This window comes from Puma concolor, chromosome D1, assembly GCF_028749965.1.
Source record: "Puma concolor isolate L17-30 chromosome D1, mPumCon1.1.hap2, whole genome shotgun sequence".
NCBI lineage: Eukaryota > Metazoa > Chordata > Mammalia > Carnivora > Felidae > Puma > Puma concolor.
The window spans coordinates 95,784,634-95,809,158 of NC_141676.1; the positions used below are offsets into that span (position 1 = coordinate 95,784,634).

Sequence of the window (24,525 nt, forward strand, 5' to 3'; positions counted from 1 at the left end):
GTTTTCAAAAGTTGTAAAGATTATTTCGTAAGCAACTGACAACCAACTATTTTTTAATATTCATTTCCAGTAACTCTTAAGGCTTAACATGTTTACAAGCTATTTATGATTTTTCCTTAAAGCAACTGAAACAATGTGTTGATGTAAGTTTAGACAAATAGACAAATGGAATAAAAGAGAGAACACAAAAACATACTTCCTGGATATATGGATAACTGACGTTAAGTCAAAGGTGATAGAGAAGATCATGCAGAAATTTTTTTTCAATAAATTATGCAACTCGATCAATAAGGAAAAGATAAATTTAATCTCTTACCACATACCGTATACAAAATCAATTCCAGGGTTTCATAAATTCAAATTTGTAAGGCCAACAGTGCAACTTGTCAAGTTAAATTGGGGAAAGTATTTCTGACCCAGATATAGAAACCAGTAACAACAAAGTAAACATTGATAATTTTTGTTGCTTTCAAATTGAAAATAACATTAAAAGACTAACAAAGAAAACCAAAAAGAAAAAGTGAAAGTCAGAGATGTTATTTACAGCACATATTACTAATAAGGACTCAGATTCAAAAATATGTAAAGAACTCCTAGAATACATATTTTATTATTTTATTTTACTTTATTTCACTTTATTTTTAGTAAGTATATTGTAAAAGTAAGCAATCCAATATTAAAGCAGGCAAATGACTTGACCAGTTTTCACCAAAGAAGAAATGCAAATAGCCAATAAACAACAGCAAAAAATCTGCTCCATCCCTTGAAGAAATAAGGAAATGAAATTTTAAATTGCAATGAAATTTGCTTAAAGTAAATGTCAAAATCATCAATTACTGGAACTTTCACATTGCACGAAGGGAGTATAAATTTATAGAACCAAAAAAATTTATAGAACCACTTTAGAAAATAGTTTATCATTTTCATGTAAGGTGAGAGATATTTTCCTCATAAGACAGAGAGTTCTCTATAGAAATCCATACACATGTGGATCAAAATAATGTATGAGTATTCAAGGCAGAATTTTTTCAATAGCTAAAATGCGAACACACAAATGCCTACCAAAAGTATGCTTTACAATGGAATAATACACATCAATATAAGGAATGAATTTACAGTGATGTATATCTATATGTACATGTCACTGGAACACAATTTTAAATAATAGAAAATGGACATTAAATAGTAGTACATGGTTCCACAAATATAAATTTTAAAAAGCAAAGTTATTGTCTAGTTAACTTCAAAATTAATAAGAAATCAGAATTACTATAGATGTCATAATAGTTGAGTGGGAGAGGGCTGGCTTCAAGGAAAGGTCTGTGAAGGCTTCAAGATTGCTGGCAACATTTAACGTCTTAACTTGGACGGTGGTAACGTACATGTTTGCTTGACAATAAACTTTAACTGTACATTTATGCTTATGCACTTTTATCTATATAAGTTATATTTCACAGCACAAGCAAATGAGTAAATTAGAAATTAAATACAATTTTAAAATTTTATGCGATTTTAAGTAAATTAAAAATAAAAACAGTTTAATTAGAGGTTTTTCATTCTGGCCTGTGATATGATAACAGGAAGAGGGTTTATTCTCCCACCATAAATATAGAACTTGACCGAAAAATATATAAATGGATATTTTCATCTATTGGACAACAGGCAGCACAAGACTGTAATCTCTGACAGAGGAAAAATAAATGTGAGCACTTATGCTGGGAGGCACGTTCTGGACCATGATATGAAAAGAGATACTCTTGCTGAATACCAATTTGTCTTTCAGAAAATTGAAGAACTAAGATTTCCTATACATTCTATGATTCCAGCATTAACTTTGATATAAAAACTAGTCAAAGACATTGCAAGAACAGAGCTACTGATTAATATCCTTTAGAAACACAGATGCAAAACTTCTTAACAAAATTTTACCAAATGAGGTCCTTTATGTATGAAAAATAACTATACCTCATGATCAGGTGGGGTTGATTCCAGGAATGTAGGTTTGGTTTAACATTAAAATTCAAGCAATATATTTCACCATATTAACAAACTGAAAAAGGAAAACTATAGTATCATCACAATAGATGCAGAAAATGCATTTGACAAATCCCCAAATGCATCCCAGATAAAAACTGCAGCAAATTAGGAATGGAAGGGTCAACTTATTAAAGAGAAAAACAAAAACAAAAAATTACAAAAAACCTTACACCTACCATCATACTTAATTTTTAAAAAGCAACATCTTCTGCCTAAGATCAGGACCAATACAAGGAAGTCCACACTCACCATGTCTCTTCAACATTATATTAGTTTCTAGAGGAGAATTAGGTAAGAAAAAGAAATAAAAGTCATCCAGATTATAAAGAAGAAGTAAACTATCTATATGTGTAGACAACATGATCATCTATCTATATAAAAAATCTGATGGAATATCTAAAAGAGCTATAAGAGCAAATGAATGAGTTTAGCCAAGTTGTAGGATATAACTATTATAAAAAATCAATTCTATTTCTATTTATTCACAATGAATAATTACCATTTAAATTAACATCAAGAAGGGGCGCCTGGGTGACTTTCGACTTTGACTCAGGTCAAGATCTCACGGTTCATGAACTCGAGCCCCGCATCAGGCTCTGTGCTGACAGCTCAGAGCCTGGAGCCTGCTTTGGATTCTGTGTCTCCCTCTCCCTCTGCCTCTCTCCTCACTCGTGCTCTGTCTCTCTCTGTCTCTCAAAAATGAATAAACATTTTTTAAAAATGTTAAATAGTGTCAAAATAAAAAATAGTGATAAATCTGACAAAAGATGTGCTAGAACCTGAACATGGAAATTATACAACGTTATTGAGAAAAAAGAGATACCCAGTATTCGTGGTCAGATATTGTTAAGATTCCAATTCCCCCAAATTGATGTATAGATTCAATGCAATTCTAATGACACTGCCAGTGGGCCTTTTGGTATGATTCTAAAATTTACACAGGCATACAAAAGACCTTGAATAGCAAAAACAATTTTTTAGGAACAATGACATTGGAGAAGTGGTCCACTGGTAGCACAGGCCCAATGATGAACAAGTTCAGGCCCAATGATGAACTTGTGTTTGTCACAAGTGCATGGGGCTCCGCCCTTCTCTAGTCTTTGTTAAAATATTACCAGAAGTCCCAAGAATGTGGGACCAAGAATGGGTGGCCTTGGCTTGCCTTTACCCATGTGCAAACAACCACCAGCGCAGAATTCTTGATGGTTTCAAGTTCTGGCTCATTCATCACCTAGAACGCCACTGGGTTTTAGTGAAATAAAAGGCTAAAAAGCTAAATCACTCCTTTCTTGTTCCTGAAGAGGATGAAAGTTGGCAAATGTCATTATCTCCTGAAGGAAAAAGGGACAGAGGAAGTTGTGCAGTATTCTTAACACACTTCGCTAAGTAATCCCTGAACACTAGCTGGGCAACAATAGGGGTTTGGGCCAAAGTGCTAATATAGGAGAGAAAATTAATGGGTGTCTACTTTTGGAAAGGAAAAGAAAATTCCTATGTTATGAAGATGACATGAGTGTATGTCTATATAATCAAAGGGAACAAAATGAAAGTTAATAGCTTTCATAAGAGTATATAAAAGAAATTGGGTAGGAGTTTAAATTACCAAAATTGTTATCATGTATTTTATAGCAGCATTTTGAAATATATGAACTGGAGTTAAGTTGCAAATAATTCTTGAAGTAGCCATTCAAGACAGCATTATGATTTCACCTTGATTATACATATACACCTCATTCTAAATGGATAGCCCACGTGAGAAAATTGTGTAATATGATAGGCTAATTGATAGAAATATTAATGTGGGAAGCTTCAATTCCTCAAAATTCATCCTGTAGAGTCATACAGGTGAACATTTCTCTCAGAGAAAGGCTAGTAAGGCTACAATTTTCTTTCCCCCAAACCAACAGTGCTGTGGGCTTCTGCTGTGTTAGATCAGGTTTTCTTGGTTTCACAAAGCCCTTTTCCTGATAACTAAGACATACATGAATTCTAGAAGAAAAGTGTATTTTCCCTCTCTTGAGTTATATTAATTCAAGATTTAAAAAAACCCACTTTCACAGAAAATGTGAATATATTCTAACAAGGTACAAAGGCAGGAGTCCCTGAAAAGAGAGAAAATCTCTGAATCAGACAAGGTGAGGTAGCATCATCCATTCTGGACTAGAAACCTGCACAGCCTGCCAAGCCATGGAGGGAGAAAGTTTAATTAGTAAGATGTTTATCTAGTGTGAGTAGTACTCAGATCATCCCTGGAGCAAACTCCAGAGCTCCTGTTCATACTGGTCATAATGACTAGAAAGTAAAAAATTCATCAAGGAGACTACGAGCCTCACCAGAGAATTGTCCCTTTGGGGACTAAAGCCCATATTTTCTACCTTTGAATTTAAGGAAGAAATCAGAGAAAAGAACAAAACAAAACATTCCCAGGGCGAAGAATTCTCACACCCAGAGTGTCATTGTTATTTATTTTGAAAATAAATTTTGAGCAAAATAAAATGCTTTCTGGAATGGTGGCCCGTCATATATAAAACCAACTTCAAGGAATTTGGAAAAGAATTCTGAGTGTTTATCATAATGGGGAAGCATTATCTTCATCCATGAGGACTCAAGGGTGAAGGCAGTATCTCCTGAGATATCAAATCAATTTTAAGCTCTGTTGTTTAAAATGTTTGTTTCTCTGGGTTGTTTTTTGTGGTTTCACATATGCAAGAAGAAGAAACATCCTACTCATTAAAGACTGAGAGTTTCTTTTAATGTTGAATTTTGCCTCATGATCCAAACCTTAGCTGTAAATTGGTAAGCAGCAAAAATTGACAAAACTTAGCACTTTCCATCATTGGGAATTGTGGGGTGATTATGACGTATTTATGTTTATCATTTTGTTTTTCTTCTTCTTCAGCTTTGGCTTATATTGATCAGTCATGGCTGCCAGGCCAACTTTGCACAGTTTTATAAAACACTCAAAATTTTATAAAATCACAGTCAATAAAGTGCTTTCTCTGTAAACCTTAGCATTACAACTCTGAGTTGAAACAATAGAAAATTCTGTTTTTATCATATACACCAAAATAGAAACACATTGCTGACATGACTCTATATACCAGAAGCACCTTAGAAATCAGTAAAGATTTCTACCTTTTCTACCAGAGAGGCCCAGGTGTCCAATCAGATTTCTCTTCATTTCTTCATGACTATTTGTTTTCTCTTTGAATATATAATTTGGAAGACCTTCAGATCATGAAAGAAAGAAAGAAAGAAAGAAAGAAAGAAAGAAAGAAAGAAAGAAAGAGGAAGGAAGGGAGGGAGGAATAAAGGGGAAGAAAGGAAGGAAGGAAGGAAGGAAGGAAGGAAGGAAGGAAGGAAGGAAGGAAGGAAGGAACTTACAGTCTGAGCCCTGGAATAATAGAAATCCTAGAAATAATAAAAATGATTTCAGACTACATATTTTCCTTTATTTTTCAAAGAGCATTGGTGTCTGTTTTATAGTGAGTATCAACGTTCAGTTCTGGAACTCAAACCTCAAACATGCCATTTGGTCCTTCTAAGTAAGCAGATCTACTTCTTCATGGGAAGCTCAAAATATATTCTGAGATGACTTGATTACAATTCAGAAGGAGGATGATTGATTGCCTAGAGGGAGATATAATAAAAATTTATAAATAGAAATAAATATAGGATAAGAGGAGGTGAGGAAAGTGATAGTACTCTGACCATTACTGAGTGCATTAGTTTAGTGTCAGATTTCACATATGATGAAGAGAGTATGATCATGGTTTACTGTAGGACAGATGAACCTGGTTCACTGAGATGCTAAATCCTAGGAGTTCTTCCCTAACACATCAGCTGGCTGCTGACCAGGGAGTTTTAGGAAGGCATCTTTCTCAGCCATTATGGATGAAGCTTTCTTTATAAATGTATGGTTATAATGGAAATTCTGTGATGATCAAAGAGACTGAATCTGTATATATGGCAGTGTGTGGTTGTGTGTGTGTGTATTTTGTGGGGGATGTGGGGAAGGGGGATGGTTAGAGAGAAAAAAAGAAAGAGAGATGCTTGGATAAAGGCTCATCCATGGGAGAGCGTGCCAAAGTTGCTGGTTTGGGTATAACTTTTCCAATTCTACAGAAAACAATACCCAATTTACCCCTCTTTTCTATTTGGTTGATTTGGGTAAAGCAATAAGGAAGTGGATAACCCCCCTCAAAGCCCCACCTAAAGCAAAAATGTCATGTAACATTTACATGACAATTTACATCTTGTGTTTCCATTCAGTGAAAACAAAGTTGCCACAATATGATCTCAGTAAATGTTGAACTTGCTTTGCTTTTGGTAGGGACAGAGCTCCATATATGAGAAGAAATGAGAAACATGAGCGTAGTGACAACGTTCATCCTCACGGGTCTTCCCCATGCGCCAGCACTGGACATCCCCCTCTTCGGAATCTTCTTGGTGATTTATGTACTCACTGTGGTGGGGAACCTCCTCATCCTGCTGGTGATCACGGTGGATTCCCACCTCCACACTCCCATGTACTATTTCCTGGCCAACTTGTCCTTCATCGACATGTGGCTCTCCACCGTCACTGTGCCCAAAATGCTGATGACCTTGGTCTCCCCGGGAGGCGGGGCCATCTCCTTTCACAGCTGTGTGGCCCAGCTCTGCTCCTTTCACTTCCTGGGGAGCACCGAGTGTTTCCTCTACACAGTCATGTCCTACGACCGCTACCTGGCCATCAGTCAGCCGCTCAGGTATGCCAGCCTGATGGGTGGGAGAGCGTGTGCCCTCCTGGCCACCACCACGTGGCTCAGCGCCTCTCTGCACTCTGCTGTCCAGACCACACTGACCTTCCGCTTGCCCTACTGTGGGCCCAGCCAGATCCAGCATTATTTCTGTGACGGACCACCCATCCTCAGACTGGCCTGTGCAGACACGTCCATGAACGAGAGGGTGATCTTCGTCAACATCGGAGTAGTGGCCTTGAGCTGCTTTCTCCTGATAGTGGGGTCCTATGTGTCCATTGTCTGTTCCATCCTGAAGATCCGCACCTCCGAGGGGAGGTGCAGAGCCTTTCAGACCTGTACCTCACACTGCATTGTGGTCCTTTGTTTCTTTGTTCCCTGTGTTTTTGTTTACCTGAGGCCAGGTTCCAAGGATGCTGTGGACAGGATTGTGGCAGTTTTCTACACTGTGCTGACTCCCCTTCTAAACCCTGTGGTGTACACCCTGAGGAACAAGGAAGTGAAGAAAGCTCTGTTCAAGGTGAGAAGTAAGTCAGTATTCACCAAATAATGAAGAAAGGCCAGATATGACTGGCTCCTTTTTTATTTATTTTTTTAATATTTATGTATTTATTTTGAAAGAGAGACAGAGAGCATGCACGCAGGAGAGGAGCAGAGAGGGAGAGAGAGAATCCGAAGCAAGCTTCATACTGTCAGTGCAGAGCCCGAAGTGGGGCTCAATCTCACAAACAGTGAGATCATGACCTGAGCCCAATGAAGAGTCCGTCACTTAACTGGTGCCCCCAGATGCCCTCTTTTTTATTTATTTAGAATTAAATTAAACCACCAACATGAACATTACACTTGTAAGGACTATTTCAATTATTCGATCTTAATTTTTTAATTAAAATTTAATGCAGTTTAATATTTCTTTCTACATTATTTGCCAGAATCCCAGTATAAACAGCCATTTAATGATGATAATCTGGCAGGAAGGATGATTGCTTATTCTTCTCTTTTATGTTCTACAAAGTAGATTATCAGAAAAGTAGTTTACTTCCATCCCCTGTACAAATATATTCCAGAATTGCTCTCCAGGATAATTCACTTATATTTTATTTTGTGCAATTTAAATCAAAGCTGACTAAAGATCCCCTTTTTCCATTTTTAAACCTTTATATTGAAAAATAATCACATATAATATTTCCAATTCATTAATATAGTACATATATGATGAAATTTTTACATTACAAAAGATCACACCAAAAATACTTAATCCTTAATAATGGCTTTATTTATATTTATGAGTTAACTAAAACTGTATAACTCTTTAATTTCTTCACTTTGAGTGATTTTTTAAAGTAAATATTTGTCTACTTATGCAATCCATGCACTATTTGTACTGAATCGGTCATGGATACAACTACCTAGATTTTTGTTCTGTATTTACAGAGTTACTGTCTTTTCTCTTAAATGCAAAGCTTCTATTTTTAGCAATCTTAAAATTATTTCTGTGAGTAAACAAGGGACAGATAACAAATATGTGAAAAATAAGAAATAATCTTAGAGACACAAGGATACTACCAAAGAATATTGAGAGTACCTCCCAATTTTAAAAGCAGACCCTAGGTGGTACTTCCCATGTAATTATATTGTCTTTAGTTCACATTTGTTTGACTTAAAGTGTAAAATGGACTTTGGACACCATCTGGGAGCTAAGACTTGAGCCATGAAGCTTGAAAGCAGTCATTCAAATATACACCTCAATTGATAGCATAAATCAATTTTTCAGAAAATAAATCCTTCATTCAAATGTCACATGAATCCTGTTAATGCCAACACTGCCTGGCATACCAAGAAGGGAAGAAGAGAAAACTGATAGGCAGCTGTTAGAACTACGGATCACTTCTGAGACTCCTCAGACTTGGGGCACCTGTCTTCCAGAGACACTTTAGCAAGACAACCCATCTGTGCTCATTTGTATATCTGGTTCTAAATAAGCTCCACATCTATGATGAGAAGAAAACCATACTATCTATAAAGGCATGACCTATATAAACCAATGCAAGAGGTTAATTACTAGTGTTCATTCCAATAAACCAGACCGATATGGCTTATTCTACAGCCCTACTAAATTTGCAAAGGAGAAAACTGATGACGAGTTAGATCAAAATTCCTTAGCCACTGGGTTCACTTGGATGCTTTCCAGTTTCTTATAATTCCTACTATTTTACTTAACTCACAATAGCACAAATGTTATAGGACATTTACTGAGCGTTATGTGTGTCTGTATTGATGAAGGCCATCATCCAGTGAGAGAGAAAAACAAGTGTAGCATCATCCAGGGAACAGTGTCCTAAATATAATGGGTGTTTAAGAAAAGACCCATTAATAGTTTTCACTTGGAAATATGATGAAAGATTTAAAATTCTATAATATGTAGTAAACACAAGCATGTTGAAAGTGATTTAAATTTTTAATGATTTAGGGGCCCCTGGGTGGCGCAGTCGGTTGAGCGTCCGACTTCAGCCAGGTCACGATCTCGCGGTCCGTGAGTTCGAGCCCTGCGTCAGGCTCTGGGCTGATGGCTCAGAGCCTGGAGCCTGTTTCCGATTCTGTGTCTCCCTCTCTCTCTGCCCCCCCCCCCCCCCGTTCATGCTCTGTCTCTCTCTGTCCCAAAAATAAATAAATGTTGAAAAAAAAAATTAAAAAAAATTTTTTTAATGATTTATAAGATAAATATCAGCATCATTTTTTAGCTGAAATTGTTATTGAAATAATTGTAGCATCACATAAGTTGTATGAAATAATATGAAGGGATCCGTTGTATAACTTTGCTCAGTTTCCCCCAATGGCAATAATTTGTACAACTATAGCATAGTATCACAACCAGGATACTGCCATTGATTTAATCTACAGATCTCATTCGCATTTTCCCAGTTTCATTTGTACGTGTCTCTGTGTGTGTGAGTAGATGTGTGCTAATAGTATACAGTTATAACACCTGAGTAGTTTTGAGTGTCTACGACCACAGTAAAGATACTGAACAGTTCCAAGACTGTAAGGATGTCTCATGTGAGGAATTTTAGCTAATATAAAAATTGACCACTGAATAAAGTTACCAAATGTTAGTAGTTTAATGGTCAGAGGGTTGGATAAAACAAATTTAAAAAAAAACTTTTTTTATGTTCTTTTTTCTCTTTCCTGCTTGAATCTGCCTACTTATCCATTCAATATGTAAATATGTGTTAAGTGGCAATTGTGTGCTATGTTCTATGAGCACCAAGATTAGACAGACACAGACCTCCTTTTCAAGGAGCTTATAGTCACAATATAAGAGAATCATGGGGGGGTGGGTGGTGCGGGAATTGTCTGGGTGGGTCAGTTGGTTAAACATCCAACTTGGTTTCGACTGAGGTAATGATCTCACAGTTTGTGAGTTCAAGCCTCCCATTGGGCCCTGTGCTGATGGTGTGGAGCCTGCTTAGGATTCTCTCTCTTTCCCTCTCTCTCTATGCCCCTCCCTTGCTCTCTCTCAAAATAAATAAATAAATCAACTTTAAAAAATAATAAACTAAAAGAAGCATAGGGGCATAAGAAGAGGAGTCAGAAAATTTAGACAAAGTCATTTAGAGGAACTCATACACAACCTAGGAAAAAGGAATTTTCATTTTGCAAATTTTGGAAAGGTATTGAAATACAACAGATGTAACAGTAATGTGATAGCATTTACACTTAGAGGTTATAATTAGTAGCAACATGGAAGATAGTTTGCAGGAAGGCAGGCTTTAGGGGAGAAGGATCAACTAAAGAGGCTTTTCAACTGTATCTCAGAAAAGAAAGAAAAACACATTCATGACAATCCAGGTCAGGCAGAAGCAGCAGGAATCGAGAGTGGTGCGGTGGATGGCAAATGGTAACTAATTGTGTGAGGAGGTCAAGTCGATGGAGAAGTTAGGATGCTTTGGCAGTTGTGACATAACTCAACACAGTAGAGGAAGTAATAAAAGTGCGTTCTGAGGGTAGAATGAAAAAGTCTAATTTTGGAAGTATTTGGGTTAAGTACCCGACGAAGTTTCAGGTAAAAGTATCTGGTTGACAGTGTAGTTGAAGGTAAAGCCTACAAGGTTAAGTAAGTAGAAGGGTTGTTCACTACATTCTGTGGTTTGTGCTGGCCTTAAACATCCATTCCCTATACGTGGAGAAGGAACCGCCTCCCATTCAATGGGCAACATAAGGAGGGGCCAGATCAGGAAAGGGTAACCGCCACCTTTCTTACTTTTCCAAAGCAAACCCAAGAAAGATAGCCTGGGAGACCTGTACAAATTTGTTGTTGAAGCTTACAGAGTTATCTCACACAATAATACCCAAAGACCTTTATAGAGATTGTAAATTTAAAGAGAACTGGAGATAGTACTTACAAGAGCAGCTGCTTCTTGATGGCATGGTCCTGGGAGATACCAGAGGATAAAGGGCCAAACTGTGTTCTTCCAGTTCCCAAATGCTATTGAACTATTCTGCTATGGAAATTACATTTACATCGCATCAAGAGCATATTTGAAGGAGATTAGAAAGAAATGAAGTCAAAAGCTGTAATTTGAATCATGAAGGGGGAGCTGGAAGGTTTGCGGGATGAAGGTGTATATAGTAGGCACATAGTGCACATAGTAGCCACAGAAACATACAACCTGTGTGTTTAAAGGTATAGTGATAAGCATTGTAAATCATAGTAATCTAGAGTGTACACAATTGGCATAAGTATTGACATACAGATCAACGGAGAAGAAAAGGACTCCAGACCCATACATATCACTCAGTTGATTTTTTTAAACACTTTTTAATTTAAATTCTAGGTAGTTAATATACAATGCAATATTGATTTCAGGAGTAGAATTCAGTGATTCATCACTTACGTACAACACCCAGCGCTCATCACATCAAGTGCCCTCCTTAATACCCATCATTCCTCTAGCCCATCTCCCACCCACCTCCCTCCATCAACCCCCCAGTTTGTTCTCTATCATTAAGAGTCTCTTGTGGTTTATTTCCCTCTTTTCTTTTCCCCCCACCTTTCCCACATGTTCATCTGTTTTGTTTCTTAAATTTCACATATGAGCAAAATCATATAGTATCTATCTTTCTCTGATTGATTTATTTTGCTTGTTATGATACATTCCAGATCCATCCACATTGTTGCAAATGGCAAGATTCCATTCATTCTTTTTTGATGGCTGAGTAATAGTCCAGTAATATTCCATTGTGTGTGTGTGTTTGTGTGTGTGTGTGTATATATATATATATATGTATATACACCACATCTCCTTTTCCATTCATCAGTTGATGGACATTTGGGCTCTTTCCATAGTTTGGCTATTGTTGACAATGCTGCTATAAACATTGGGGTGCATGTGCCCCCTCGAATCTGTATTTTTGTATCCTTCAGATAAATTCCTAGTAGTGCAATTGCTGGGTCATGGGGTAGTTCTAATTTTAGTTTTTTTGAGGAACCTCCATACTGTTCTTCAGAGTGGCTGCACCAGTGTGCATTCCCACCAACAGTGCAAGACATTTTCCTTTCTCTGCATCCTCACCAACACCTGTAGTTTCTTGTGATACTCAACATCCCTCACCATAAGGGAAATCAAAATCAAAATCATGATGCGATACAACCTTACATCTGTCAGAATGGCTAAATTAACATCACTCAGTTGATCTTAAATCAAATCTGCCAAAACACTTAAAAAGGGATAAAGTAGTGCTTTCAACAAATGATGCTATCTACCCATCAATAAATACTGACCTTTGACTACTACTTTCCTGTATATCCAACAGTTATCTTAAATTAGATTATTGGTTTTAATGTAAATGCTACAACTATTACATTTGTAGGGTAAAAATCATGAGAAAACCTTTGTAAATATGAATCACTTATAAATTTCTTAGAAAAGACATAAAAGCATGCACCATAAAAGTAAATAAAAAAATTTTATTAAAATTAAATAAAAACTGTGTTCTCCAGATGATATTAAAAGGGCATGAGTAGGCAAGATACACACTGATATGCATATTAGTAATGCATATGTCAAAGAAAAAATTTATATCCAAAATGTGTAAAGATATCTCACAAATCAATTAGCAAAAACAAATAACCCAATGAGAAACAGGCATAAGATTCAGCCACACACTTTGCAAATGAAATACGTGAGTGGCCAATAGAAAGATGAAAAAGTACTCAACATTATTAATCAGCAGTGATATCTAAATTAAACCATAATAAGATACTACCACACTTAATCAAATGGATAAATTTTTAAAAAACCTGGCAATGTCAAATATCAGTAATGCTAGTGGATATATAAAATGATATAATCAGTTTGCAGAACAATCAGTTTCTTAAGGTATTAAACATCCACTTGTAATTTGACTTGCCTTTTTACTTAGCAATTCCACAATCTGATGTTTACTCAAGAGAATTGAAAACTTATGTCCACACAAATACTTGAAAATGAATCTATATAGCATTTTTATAAATAATATGCCCAAACTGGAAGCAATACAAATGTTAAACAATAGGTGATAAATTGTGACATATTTACACAATAGACTACCATTCAGCAAGGAATGAATTATTAATAGGCACAAACACACCAATGAGTGAGGAAAAGAAGGATGAGCGGAAGAAGCCAGTCACAAAAGTGTATGTACTATACGATTACATTGTAGGAAACTCAAAAAAACAGATCTAACCTGTAGTGAGAGAAAGCAAGTCAATTGGTCTCAGGTTGGAATAACAGAAAGGACACAGGTATTCCACTGTGGTGATGGGAAGGTTTTTTACCTAGATTGTGGAAGTAACCAACATTTGTTAAAACATCAAACTGGGTGCCTAAAATGGATACATTTGACATATGCAAATTATACCTTTATATCATTTTTTTTCCAAAGCAGGCAAGGAGAAAAGTTAAATTACAAATTAAAAACAAAAAAGAGGAGGGGCGCCTGGGTGGCGCAGTCGGTTGAGCGTCCGACTTCAGCCAGGTCACGATCTCGCGGTCCGTGAGTTCGAGCCCCGCGTCGGGCTCTGGGCTGATGGCTCAGAGCCTGGAGCCTGTTTCGATTCTGTGTCTCCCTCTCTCTCTGCCCCTCCCCCGTTCATGCTCTGTCTCTCTCTGTCCCAAAAATAAAAATAAAAACGTTGAAAAAAAATTTTTTTTTAAAAATAAATTAAAAAAAAAACACAAAAAAGAGGAACCATTATTTCTACGCAGCCATGACAAAGAGGTTGTCAGACTTAAGCTCACTCTGTAAGGAGTATGAACTGCATAAAATATAACCGTGCACTATAAAAATTACTAAAGGAAATTCCAAAATTGAATAAAATGATACCAGATCAAAGTATAAGAAGGAGTAAAAAACACTGGAAAGGGAAAATCTAAGTAAATATAAAACACTGTTGACTATTTAAAGCACCATAATAATACAAATCAATTAATTAATAAACCGCCAATAATAATGTCCTGTAAGGCCTATAATATATTTAGAAATAAAATATAGGACAAAATATAAAAGTATATAAGATGCTACATGGAATCAAATAACTGTAAGGGACTTGGGTTATATAGGATGTGGTAAAAGTGCTAATTTAAGTAAATTAAAAAATTAAATATTATGCTAAATATCATAAAAAGATAATAGAAAAAGAAAATACTTAAATAACAAAAAAGCAAATAAAATAATGAAAAAACTTGATTAGTACATTAAATACTTTGATTAATACAAAGGAAGACAGAAAAAGTACAGGAATAAAGAAAAAAGAATTTAAGGTATGAACTGAAAACAAGTAGCAAAATGTTCGACTAAAACCTAACTATATCAGTAATTACAGAAACAGTAACCACGGCAAATAAAATAAAAATATCACAGACAGCCTTAAAATTCTTAATCATATCTAGTTCATAAGAAACTGCATTAAATACAAACAATGGAAATTAAAAAATGGAAAGCAACAGAGTAGGAAAAAAAAGGATATTTTTTAAAATTTTTATTAAATGTAGTTGACATACAATATTAGTTATAAGTGATTTGACAATGATCTGCATCAGGAAATGCTCACCAGGGTAAGTTGAGTCACCATCAGTCACTATACAAAATTATGCATATGCTCTACTTCTAATCCCCATGACTTACTATTTTATAACTGGAAGTTTTTACTTCTTTATCCCCTTCACCTACTTTGCTCATCCCCGCACTCCCCAGCTGCCCGCCCCCCACTCTGACACCACCAGCTTGTTCTCTATTTGAGCCTGTTTGCTATTGGTAGAGCCTGTTTCTGTTTCACTGTTTGCTTGTTGGTTTGTGCTGTTTGTTTTGTTTTTTAGATTTCACACGTAAGTGAAATCGCATGTTATTTGTCTTTCTCTGTCTGACTTGTATCACTTAGCATAATATCCTCTAGGTCCATCCATGTTGTCACGAATACAAGATTTCATTCGTTTTGTGGCTGAGTATAAAGGGCATTTTATAAAGATAAAAGAGTCAATTTAACAGGAAAATATTAAAAATCCCAAATTCTTATGAACTTGGCAAAAGAGCTTCAAAATATATGTCTTGTGGAAATTGTTATTAGCAAGTTATTCTTCAATGAAATAATATTTTAACAGCTGACTGAGCCTCAGCAATGATACAAATCAACAAATATTGAAATAAAGTGCCAAGACTGCAAGGAAGTGGCTGTGAAGAGCGTGAGGAGGTAACAATCAAGAATTATATGCTAATAAATACAGAAAACAAACTTATAGTTGCCAGAGGGGCTGGGGGGTGGGTGAAGTTGATGTAGGGGAATGGGAGGTGAGGGCTTCCAGGGATGGAATGAGGAAGTCAGGGGATGAAAGATGCAACATAGGAAATATAGTGAGTGTGATATTGTAATAGCCTGTGTGATGACAGATGGTAGCTACACTCATGGTGAGCAGAGCATAATGTGTAAACCTACAGAATCGCTAGGTTGTACACCTGAAACCAATACAACATTGTGTATCAACTGTATTTCAATAAAAAATAAAAACATAATTGAATGCTAAGCAATTATCAAGAATGAGTGTGAAATACCAAACCCTACACCCGAAAAACAAATAACCCAGTGAAGAAATGGGCAGAAAACATGAATAGACACTTCTCTAAAGAAGACATCCGATGACCAACAGGCACATGAAAAGATGCTCAACGTCGCTCCTCATCAGGGAAATACAAATCAAAACCACACTCAGATATCACCTCACGCCAGTCAGAGTGGCCAAAATGAACAAATCAGGAGACTACAGATGCTGGAGAGGATGTGGAGAAACGGGAACCCTCTTGCACTGTTGGTGGGAATGCAAATTGGTGCAGCCACTCTGGAAAATAGTGCGGAGGTTCCTCAAAAAATTAAAAATAGACCTACCCTATGACCCAGCAATAGCACTGCTAGGAATTTACCCAAGGGATACAGGAGTGCTGACGCATAGGGGCACTTGTACCCCAATGTTTATAGCAGCACTCTCAACAATAGCCAAATTATGGAAAGAGCCTAAATGTCCATCAACTGATGAATGGATAAAGAAATTGTGGTTTATATACACAATGGAGTACTACGTGGCAATGAGAAAGAATGAAATCTGGCCTTCTGTAGCAACGTGGATGGAACTGGAGAGTGTTACGCTAAGTGAAATAAGTCATACAGAGAGAGACAGATACCATGTTTTCACTTTCACTCTTATGTGGATCCTGAGAAACTTAACAGAAACCCATGGGGGAGGGGAAGGGAAAAAAAGAGGTTAGAGTGGGAGAGAGCCAAAGCATAAGAGACTCTTAAAAACTGAGAACAAACTGAGGGTTGATGGGGGTGGGAGGGAGGGAAGGGTGGGTGATGGGTATTGAGGAGGGCACCTTTTGGGATGAGCACTGGGTGTTGTATGGAAACCAATTTGACAATAAATTTCATACATTGAAAAAAAAGAATGAGTGTGAAATAATGATATTTGGAGACATTAAGAAATGGAAAGTTTTTACCACTACTAGAACCATAAGTAACTTAAAAATATACAACACAATAATAACTTATCCTGAAAGGACTATTTGAGAGATAGGAAGGAATAGAAAGCTTGTATTATTCATACACTGTATGTAGTAATTATTATGAGTTGTGTGGTTGAAGCAAGCTTTTGTTACCTGTACACGTAATTTTCTTTATTTTCACCTGGTAATTCAATCTACTACCTAATCTGTGTTAGATGCCATGTAGTTTACTGTAGCACCTCATATATACTTTAGGACACTGTAAGATTCATTTGTTTACTTATGTGTTGCCCATTGGACTCTGGAGTTCTGGAGCACAGATTCTGTCTTAACACTGTATTCCATGCGCCTTAAATACAGAAGTCACTTAAATTAAATTGTCGAAGGACTTATGGCATTGATTAATTATTTGAAAAAGCATGACTGAATGAACAAGTATCAGCATAGGAATAATTTTAAAAAGTCACCTGGGGCACCCGGCTGGCTCAGTTGGTTAAGCATCTGACTTCTGCTCAGGTCAAAATCTTGTGTTTCATGAGTTCGAGCCCCACATCGGGTTCCACACTGACAGTGTGGAGCCTCTCTCTCTCTGCCCCTCCCCCACTCGTGCTTTTCTCTCTCTCTCTCTCTCTCTCTCTCTCTCTCTCTCTCTCTCAAAATTAATTAATTGATTGATTGATTGATTAAAAAGTCACCCTGTTTATTCCAGATTTGAGCAAGATTCTTTCTATATTAGTTATTTACTTCTTCCAACTGAGCTGCTACTTCTATAATAGAGACCATGTTCAACTACCAGTAAACTCAGAAAATATAGCTTCAAGGAATCAATCAGACACATCATGCTATTACCAAACAATATTTTAAAAATTCAGGTTAGCAGTGCAATGACATCACTAAGAACGAGCCTCAATACACAAGTTCAATACTGCAGAGCTGCTATTTTGAGGAAAAACCTAAGAGGATACAGCAGAGTGTGGGTCAATGTGATGAGAAATTTGCTCAGATTTCATTATTCATTATGTGGAATGCAAACACCAATTTTCCAGTATTTTATTCTTTTTTTCATTTCCCCCCTTTTAAAAACAGTCCTAATAGCTCTTGGGGCATAATCACAAAACAATGAAATATTTACAAAATAAGGTTGTCCCAGTTATTATTTGATAATGTAAATGATTCATTATTGAATATTAAAATTATCCAACATTTTTTCTTTATTTTTCAGAGCTTTCTCATGCCATCTTTCCTCCATCATCTTTCTCCATTTCTTCTCTTACCCCTTTTTCAATTTCATGAATAAATATATGAGCAGAGACTATAGGAAAACCTTCGAGTTTCGGGGTAGCTTTTATGTTGCCAATCATACCACAGAGAGACAAATGTTGAAGAAGAGGCAAAAAAAAGTTTTGGTTTGGATATGCGAAGTTTGATGTAATAGCTTTAACTCCAAATGGAAAGATCAAATGAACTAAAGTTATCAGGGACTTGAACAAAGAAGGTAGAACTGCATGGAGGGAAAGAAGGCATCTGTTTAAGAATGATGTCTAATATTATGAGTGCGGATCAGAAGCTGGGTCCCTCAAAAAGTAAATATTTGGAAATAGAACAGGTCTGTAGCAGGGAGAACATTCTAAAGAAAACAGACCAAGATTTATGTCAGCAGATTACTACAGAGCTATGACAGTATTTTTCCTAGAGGAATCCACAGCTTAATGTGGAATACGTAAATAAACAGATGGAATGATATCAAGCGATGAAGCACTTACAACCTCAGTTAGGTGGAGGTAGGGTAGATAATGCACTTTTCATAGTCAATGAGGGAAAATGTAGCTTCTTAAAAAATCCTACATTGGATATAGAAAATGTACATAACTATTCAAAAATCTGTTTTGTGATTCTAGTAATTATTGATGTTCATTGACATTGCTCTGTTCCTCACAAAATGGAAAGTTCCTGAAATTAGCGATCATAATGTATAGTAGAATTTAACACCAATGGGCTTTAGTGCCAGATAGTCTGAAATTAAACCATATTCCTTGCTAGTGTGTGAATTTTACCAAGTAAGTTAACCTTCTTTATTTTCTCAATGTATATAATAACAGAACCTATCTCACAGATGCTGAGAATATTTTGGGGTGACAGTGGGGTTCGTGGGGTCCGGAGCCAATTGCCAAGAAGGAATTCTTGAAGATGTCTTTGGTGCAAAAAGGTGATTTTATTAAAGCACAGGGACAGGACCCGTGGTCAGAAAGAGCTGCCCAGAGACCATCAGGAGACACTGGTTATATACTATGGAGTTGGGGGAAGTAAAGTTCGGGGGAAGTTTCCAGTGAGATTTGCATATGCTAAAGAAGGCTCACAGGCTCCTAGAGGCCCAGATATTGTCAAGCTAAGGCTGTTTGTCCCTCTAGCAAAGAATTAGCATCAAGACAGTAGGGAGTTCTGGAGAAATGTTTTACTCTGTCTGCCTCAAGTATTTGTCAATGGGCTGCAGGTTATACAGAAATTTAATTTTATCTGCAATTTCTGCCTTTGTTTCCCACATCAATAGAGTTCATTTAATAAATTAAATGATTAATTTGTGAAGTATCTAGTATATCCCAAGCTCAATATTGTTTACTGTTTCTGCCTCTGAATTATTCTAGAATAATTTCATTTATTATATATATTTTTTCATTTCTTATCATTTTAACCCTTTAAGTATTTTCCTACAGTTAAATTCCTTGAAAATAGTAAACATAGGAGTACCACATTTATGAAAATAGTTAATTAATCAGAATGATTAAATTGTCCACAATTAGCTACAGTAATTTATTATGTATAATTTAAGGTGATTTAAAGAAAGCAACATTCATGCGTCTTCAAAAATACTATTTCAGTGGCTGGGAATCATGAAAACAATTTGTGTAGAGAATAATTCTGAGAATCAGGCTATCTGGCTGGTGGCCCCAGGATTGAATTTGAGGACTTTAGTTAAGATTTTGTAATGAATCAGGAGTACCTGGGTGGCTCAGTTGGTTAAGTGTCCCACTCTTGATTTTGGCTCAGGTCATGATTTCACGGTTCGTGAGATTGAGCCCACATCAGCCTCTGCGCTGACAGCATGGAGCCTGCTTGAGATTCCCTCTCTCTCTCTCTCTCTCTCTCTCTCTCTCTCTCTCTTTCTCTCTCTCAATTCCCTTCCCCTGCCCTCTCTCTTTCAAAATAAATAAATAAACACTTAAAAAAAGAATTTATTATGAATCAGTGTCACTCAAGCCACTTCTATTTAATCTCATTTAATCCTCATAACAGTATTTTGAAGTCTTTATTATTATTATGTTAATTTTATTTGAGAGAGAGAGAGAGAGAGCACCCATGGGAAGGCTCAGAGAGAGGGAGAGAGAATCCCAAACAGGCTCCACGTTATCAGCACAGAGCTCAACTCTGTGCTCGATGATCCCATGAACCATGAGATTATGACCTGAGCTGAAATCAAGAGTCAGACGCTTAACCAACTGAGCCACCCAGGTTCCCCGAGAGAGAGTCTTTTTTTTTTTTTTTTTTGAGATAGAAAATTGAGGTACAGAGCATAAAATTATTTCCAAACTCATGTGAGCCAATATTTGTTTTTGTTTGGATGCAAATACAGCATTTCATCCGTTATATGTGGAAGCCCACAAGTATGAACTATGTAGCTCGACATTAAGTACTTTTACAGTGTTTTGTCCTCCCTAGACTTTTTTCCTGATTTGGAAAAGAAATATGTTGAAACCCCATGATGACACGTTCCTTAAATATATTTTCACTTTTCTACCTTTTACACCGGAAACATCACTGGCCCCAGCCTGCAATGTGGGGTGCTCCTGTCCTAAAGCAGTTTGTAGTTTGGTGCAGCTAAATTTCCAAGACCCTAGGATGGTAGGAGAGGCAGCTACCTGGGCAGATGACCAGCAGCCACCAGCTGCAGTAAAAGAATCCAGCATCAAATGGTTTGATCTATCTGCTATCCAATACTATCTGGTCAGCTAGCACAGGAATTCAAGGTCAGAGTATGTGACGGAGACGAGTGGTTTCTGCCCTTAACTTCATCCTCATCTGCCTCACCCAACCAGGGAAACTGCAGGGCTCTCACAAGGTGAAGACTGTTCGCAGTCACTGAGAAGAGCACGTCAGCACCACAGCCTGTCCTGGCAGACCCGCCTAGGGAGATAATGAGCTGCTCTGAGCTTAGAACTCTTGTAGTATGGGCATGGTTAGCACAGTTGTGATGTACCAGGAAGAGGGGTGGTCACACTGGGACACCCTCACACCACACACACACACACACACACACACACACACACACACAGCCACTAACAAGACTGAGAAAGCAGTTAGTTGCACCCTTGCAACCATGAGTAAGTGATGCTGATATTTGTTGCTGTCCTTGAATGGTATGCCCAGGATTGTAAATTGTTGTGTACAGAAGACTTCAGCAAAAAAAAAAAAAAAAAAAAAAAAAAGCATATTATAGACTTAGGCATGTGACCTAATGCAACCCTGTGTGTCCAACAGCCAACCAGAATACTTAACTTTTTTTAAGAAGGCAAAAACAATGGTATATGGATTGTATCTCAATGAAATGGAAAAAAAGATAAACCTTTTACAGAGACATGCATTGATAGATCAAAATTTAAGCATGTTCATCATAAACAAAAATTTAATTGTGATTTTTGAAAATTCCTCAGACAAATCCATGAAACAAATATTGCTGAGTAGATGGTTTTGGACAACATTTAACACTGAACTACACATGTAATAAATTTCATGGTGATGACTAAATTATACTACTACTTTTTTCAACAGGCACATCTACTTTCCAGTGTTTATTTTCTCTGAGACTATGTTACTTTGCCTTTAAGCTTCAATAGAGCTTTCTTCACTTCCTTGTTCCTCAGGGTGTACACCACAGGGTTTAGAAGGGGAGTCAGCACAGTGTAGAAAACTGCCACAATCCCGTCCACAGCATCCTTGGAGCCTGGCCTCAGGTAAACAAAAACACAGGGAACAAAGAAACAAAGGACCACAATGCAGTGCGAGGTACAGGTCTGAAAGGCTCTGCACCTCCCCTCGGAGGTGTGGATCTTCAGGATGGAACAGACGATGGACACATAGGACCCCACTATCAGGAGAAAGCAGCCCGAAGCCACTACCCCGATGTTGACAAAGATCACCCTCTCGTTCATGGACGTGTCTGCACAGGCCAGTCTGAGGATGGGTGGTCCGTCACAGAAATAATGCTGGATCTGGCTGGGCCCACAGTAGGGCAAGCGGAAGGTCAGTGTGGTCTGGACAGCAGAGTGCAGAGAGCCGCTGAGCCACGTGGTGGTGGCCAGGAGGGCACACGCTCTCCCACCCATCAGGCTGGCATACCTGAGCGGCTGACCGATGGCCAGGTAGCGGTCGTAGGACATGACTGTGTAGAGGAAACACTCGGTGCTCCCCAGGAAGTGAAAGGAGTAGAGCTGGGCCACACAGCTGTGAAAGGAGATGGCCCCACCTCCCGGGGAGACCAAGGTCATCAGCATTTTGGGCACAGTGACGGTGGAGAACCACATGTCGATGAAGGACAAGTTGGCCAGGAAATAGTACATGGGAGTGTGGAGGTGGGAATCCACCGTGATCACCAGCAGGATGAGGAGGTTCCCCACCACAGTGAGTACATAAATCACCAAGAAGATTCCGAAGAGGGGGATGTCCAGTGCTGGTGCATGGGGAAGACCCGTGAGGATGAACGTTGTCACTACGCTCATGTTTCTCATTTTCCACACCTTTGGCACCTCTCCCTAAAGAATAGAGAGAAAGCACCCAGCATTTCATTGAAAACTGAAAACCCATTTTCATGTGGCAACTGCATCATCCATAGTAGATCATCCTAAAGTTAACCTCAACTTTGCCTGTTACAAAACTTATTTGGTAAAAATGATAGAATGATCCATCATCATCCTCTCTCCCCCCCACACGCACACAAAGGAAGGTGCACACAGATGTATGCAGTAGAAAGTCAGAGAAACCCATTGTATCAATCTCTATTTATGTTTCATAAATGACCACCCATTTAGTAGCACAAAACAATGCAAATGTCCATTCTTACAGTGTTTTAGTCAGGTGAGTGGGGTGTTCTGCTCAAGGTTGAAATCGAGATGTCAGCTGAGTCTGCAATCTCATGAGAGGCTTGGGATCCGCTTCCAAGCTTATGGAGGTTGTTGGTAGAATTCTGTTCCTTGCACATTTAGGACTGAGGTCTCTGTCTTTCCTGATGCCCATTAGCAGGGATCATTACTCTCAGCCTTAGAGTCCAACCTCAAGTCCTAACCACCTGGCCATCTGATAACGCCCTGGCAGCTTACTTCTTCAAAGCCAGTAGAAGTTCTCTTGAGTTCGCTGTGACAAAAGTGTGAGGTAACAGAATGCATCAAGAGTGATATGCCATCACAGCCTTGGGTCTCACCCACACTCAAAGGGAGGCAATTTAGCAGGGAATGTACACAGGGGACAGCAATCTGGGGAGCCTTTCGGAATTCTGTTTTCTCCCCAGAGTCCATGGGGAAACTTAAAGAACCAAGAATTTAACACTGATAGCAGTGCATGCTTCAAAATCTACGTTCGGTATGGCTGAACAAATCTCTGGGATCCTTATAGGTAATCTGGCAATAGTAATCCCAGCTGAGAAATTACAAGTATTAAATAAGACAATAGATGCGAAGTCATTAATAAAGTGTCTGACACTTGATACCTGCTCAAAAAATGATAATGAATCATACAACATTGTTGCCTTGTAATGCAGAATTACCTATCTCTATCTATCTATCATCTATCTATCTATCAAGAGGGAGGAATAGGAGAGAAAATTAAATTCTCTTGCTACTGTAGAGATTTCTCAATTTCAAAACTAGATCTTTAAGGAACATTTCATCGCTGGTATTGGGACTGGTGTCTCACTACCACCATCACCTGCTTGTAAAGGGACTTTCCTCAGAGGAGACTGAGAAACTCAACTCCATGACATGGACATCCCTACAATCTTCCATACGATCCAGAAGGCACCAAGCCTTGTACACTGCTGGCTCAACACTTCTCTCACACTAGACGATCCTTTTATGAGGCTCTAAGAAGATAAAATTCATATGTGTTCTCCCAAACAGAATCCACTGGCAATTTTCTTTTTCTTTTTCTTTTTTTAAAATTTAAATCCAAGTTAGTTAACATGTAGTGCAATAATGGTTTCAGGAGTAGAATTTAGTAATTCATCACTTACATATAACTCCCAGTGCTCATCCCAACAAGTGTCCTCCTTAACGCTCATCACCCATTTAGTCCATCCTCTACCCCTCTTCTTTCCATCAACCCTCAGTTTGTTCTCTGTATTTAAACGTTTCTTATGGTTTGCCTCCCTCTCTATTTTTATCTTATTTTTCCTTCCTTTCCCCTATGTTCATCTGTTTTGTTTCTTAAATTTCACATATGAGTGAAATCATAGGATATTTGTCTTTCTCTGACCGACTTATGTCTCTTAGCATAATACACTCTAGTTCCATCCACGTTGTTGCAAATGGCCAGATTTCATTCTTTTTCATCACTGAGTAATATTCCACTGTATGTATATACCACATCTTCTTAATTCATTCATCAGTCGATGGACATTTGGGCTTTTCCCATAATTTTGTTATTGTTGATGGTACTGCTTTAAACTTTGGGA

At 37.7% G+C, this 24,525-nt stretch overlaps 2 protein-coding genes across 2 annotated transcripts; one reads left to right on the forward strand and one right to left on the reverse strand.

The window, feature by feature from the left end:
• Positions 1-6,396: 6,396 nt before the first annotated feature.
• On the forward strand, positions 6,397-15,890 carry LOC147576893 (olfactory receptor 10G4-like). Its single transcript, XM_086678803.1, has 2 exons — positions 6,397-7,289; positions 15,848-15,890. The coding sequence occupies exons 1-2, from the start codon at positions 6,397-6,399 to the stop codon at positions 15,888-15,890; spliced, it is 936 nt and encodes a 311-aa protein (XP_086534929.1).
• Positions 15,891-21,652: 5,762 nt separating this feature from the next.
• Positions 21,653-22,588, reverse strand: LOC147576894 (olfactory receptor 10G9-like). The gene is given in 1 exon segment (XM_086676382.1): positions 21,653-22,588. A coding segment is annotated over 1 exon segment (936 nt).
• Positions 22,589-24,525: the final 1,937 nt, after the last annotated feature.

Coding starts and splice junctions, on each gene's coding strand:
- LOC147576893 (XM_086678803.1), top strand. CDS start 6,397: ATGAGAAACATGAGCGTAGTGACAACGTTCATCCTCACGGGTCTTCCC. Junction 7,290..15,847: donor AAGGAAGTGAAGAAAGCTCT/GTTCAAGGTGAG, acceptor GCAATTATCAAG/AATGAGTGTGAAATACCAAA.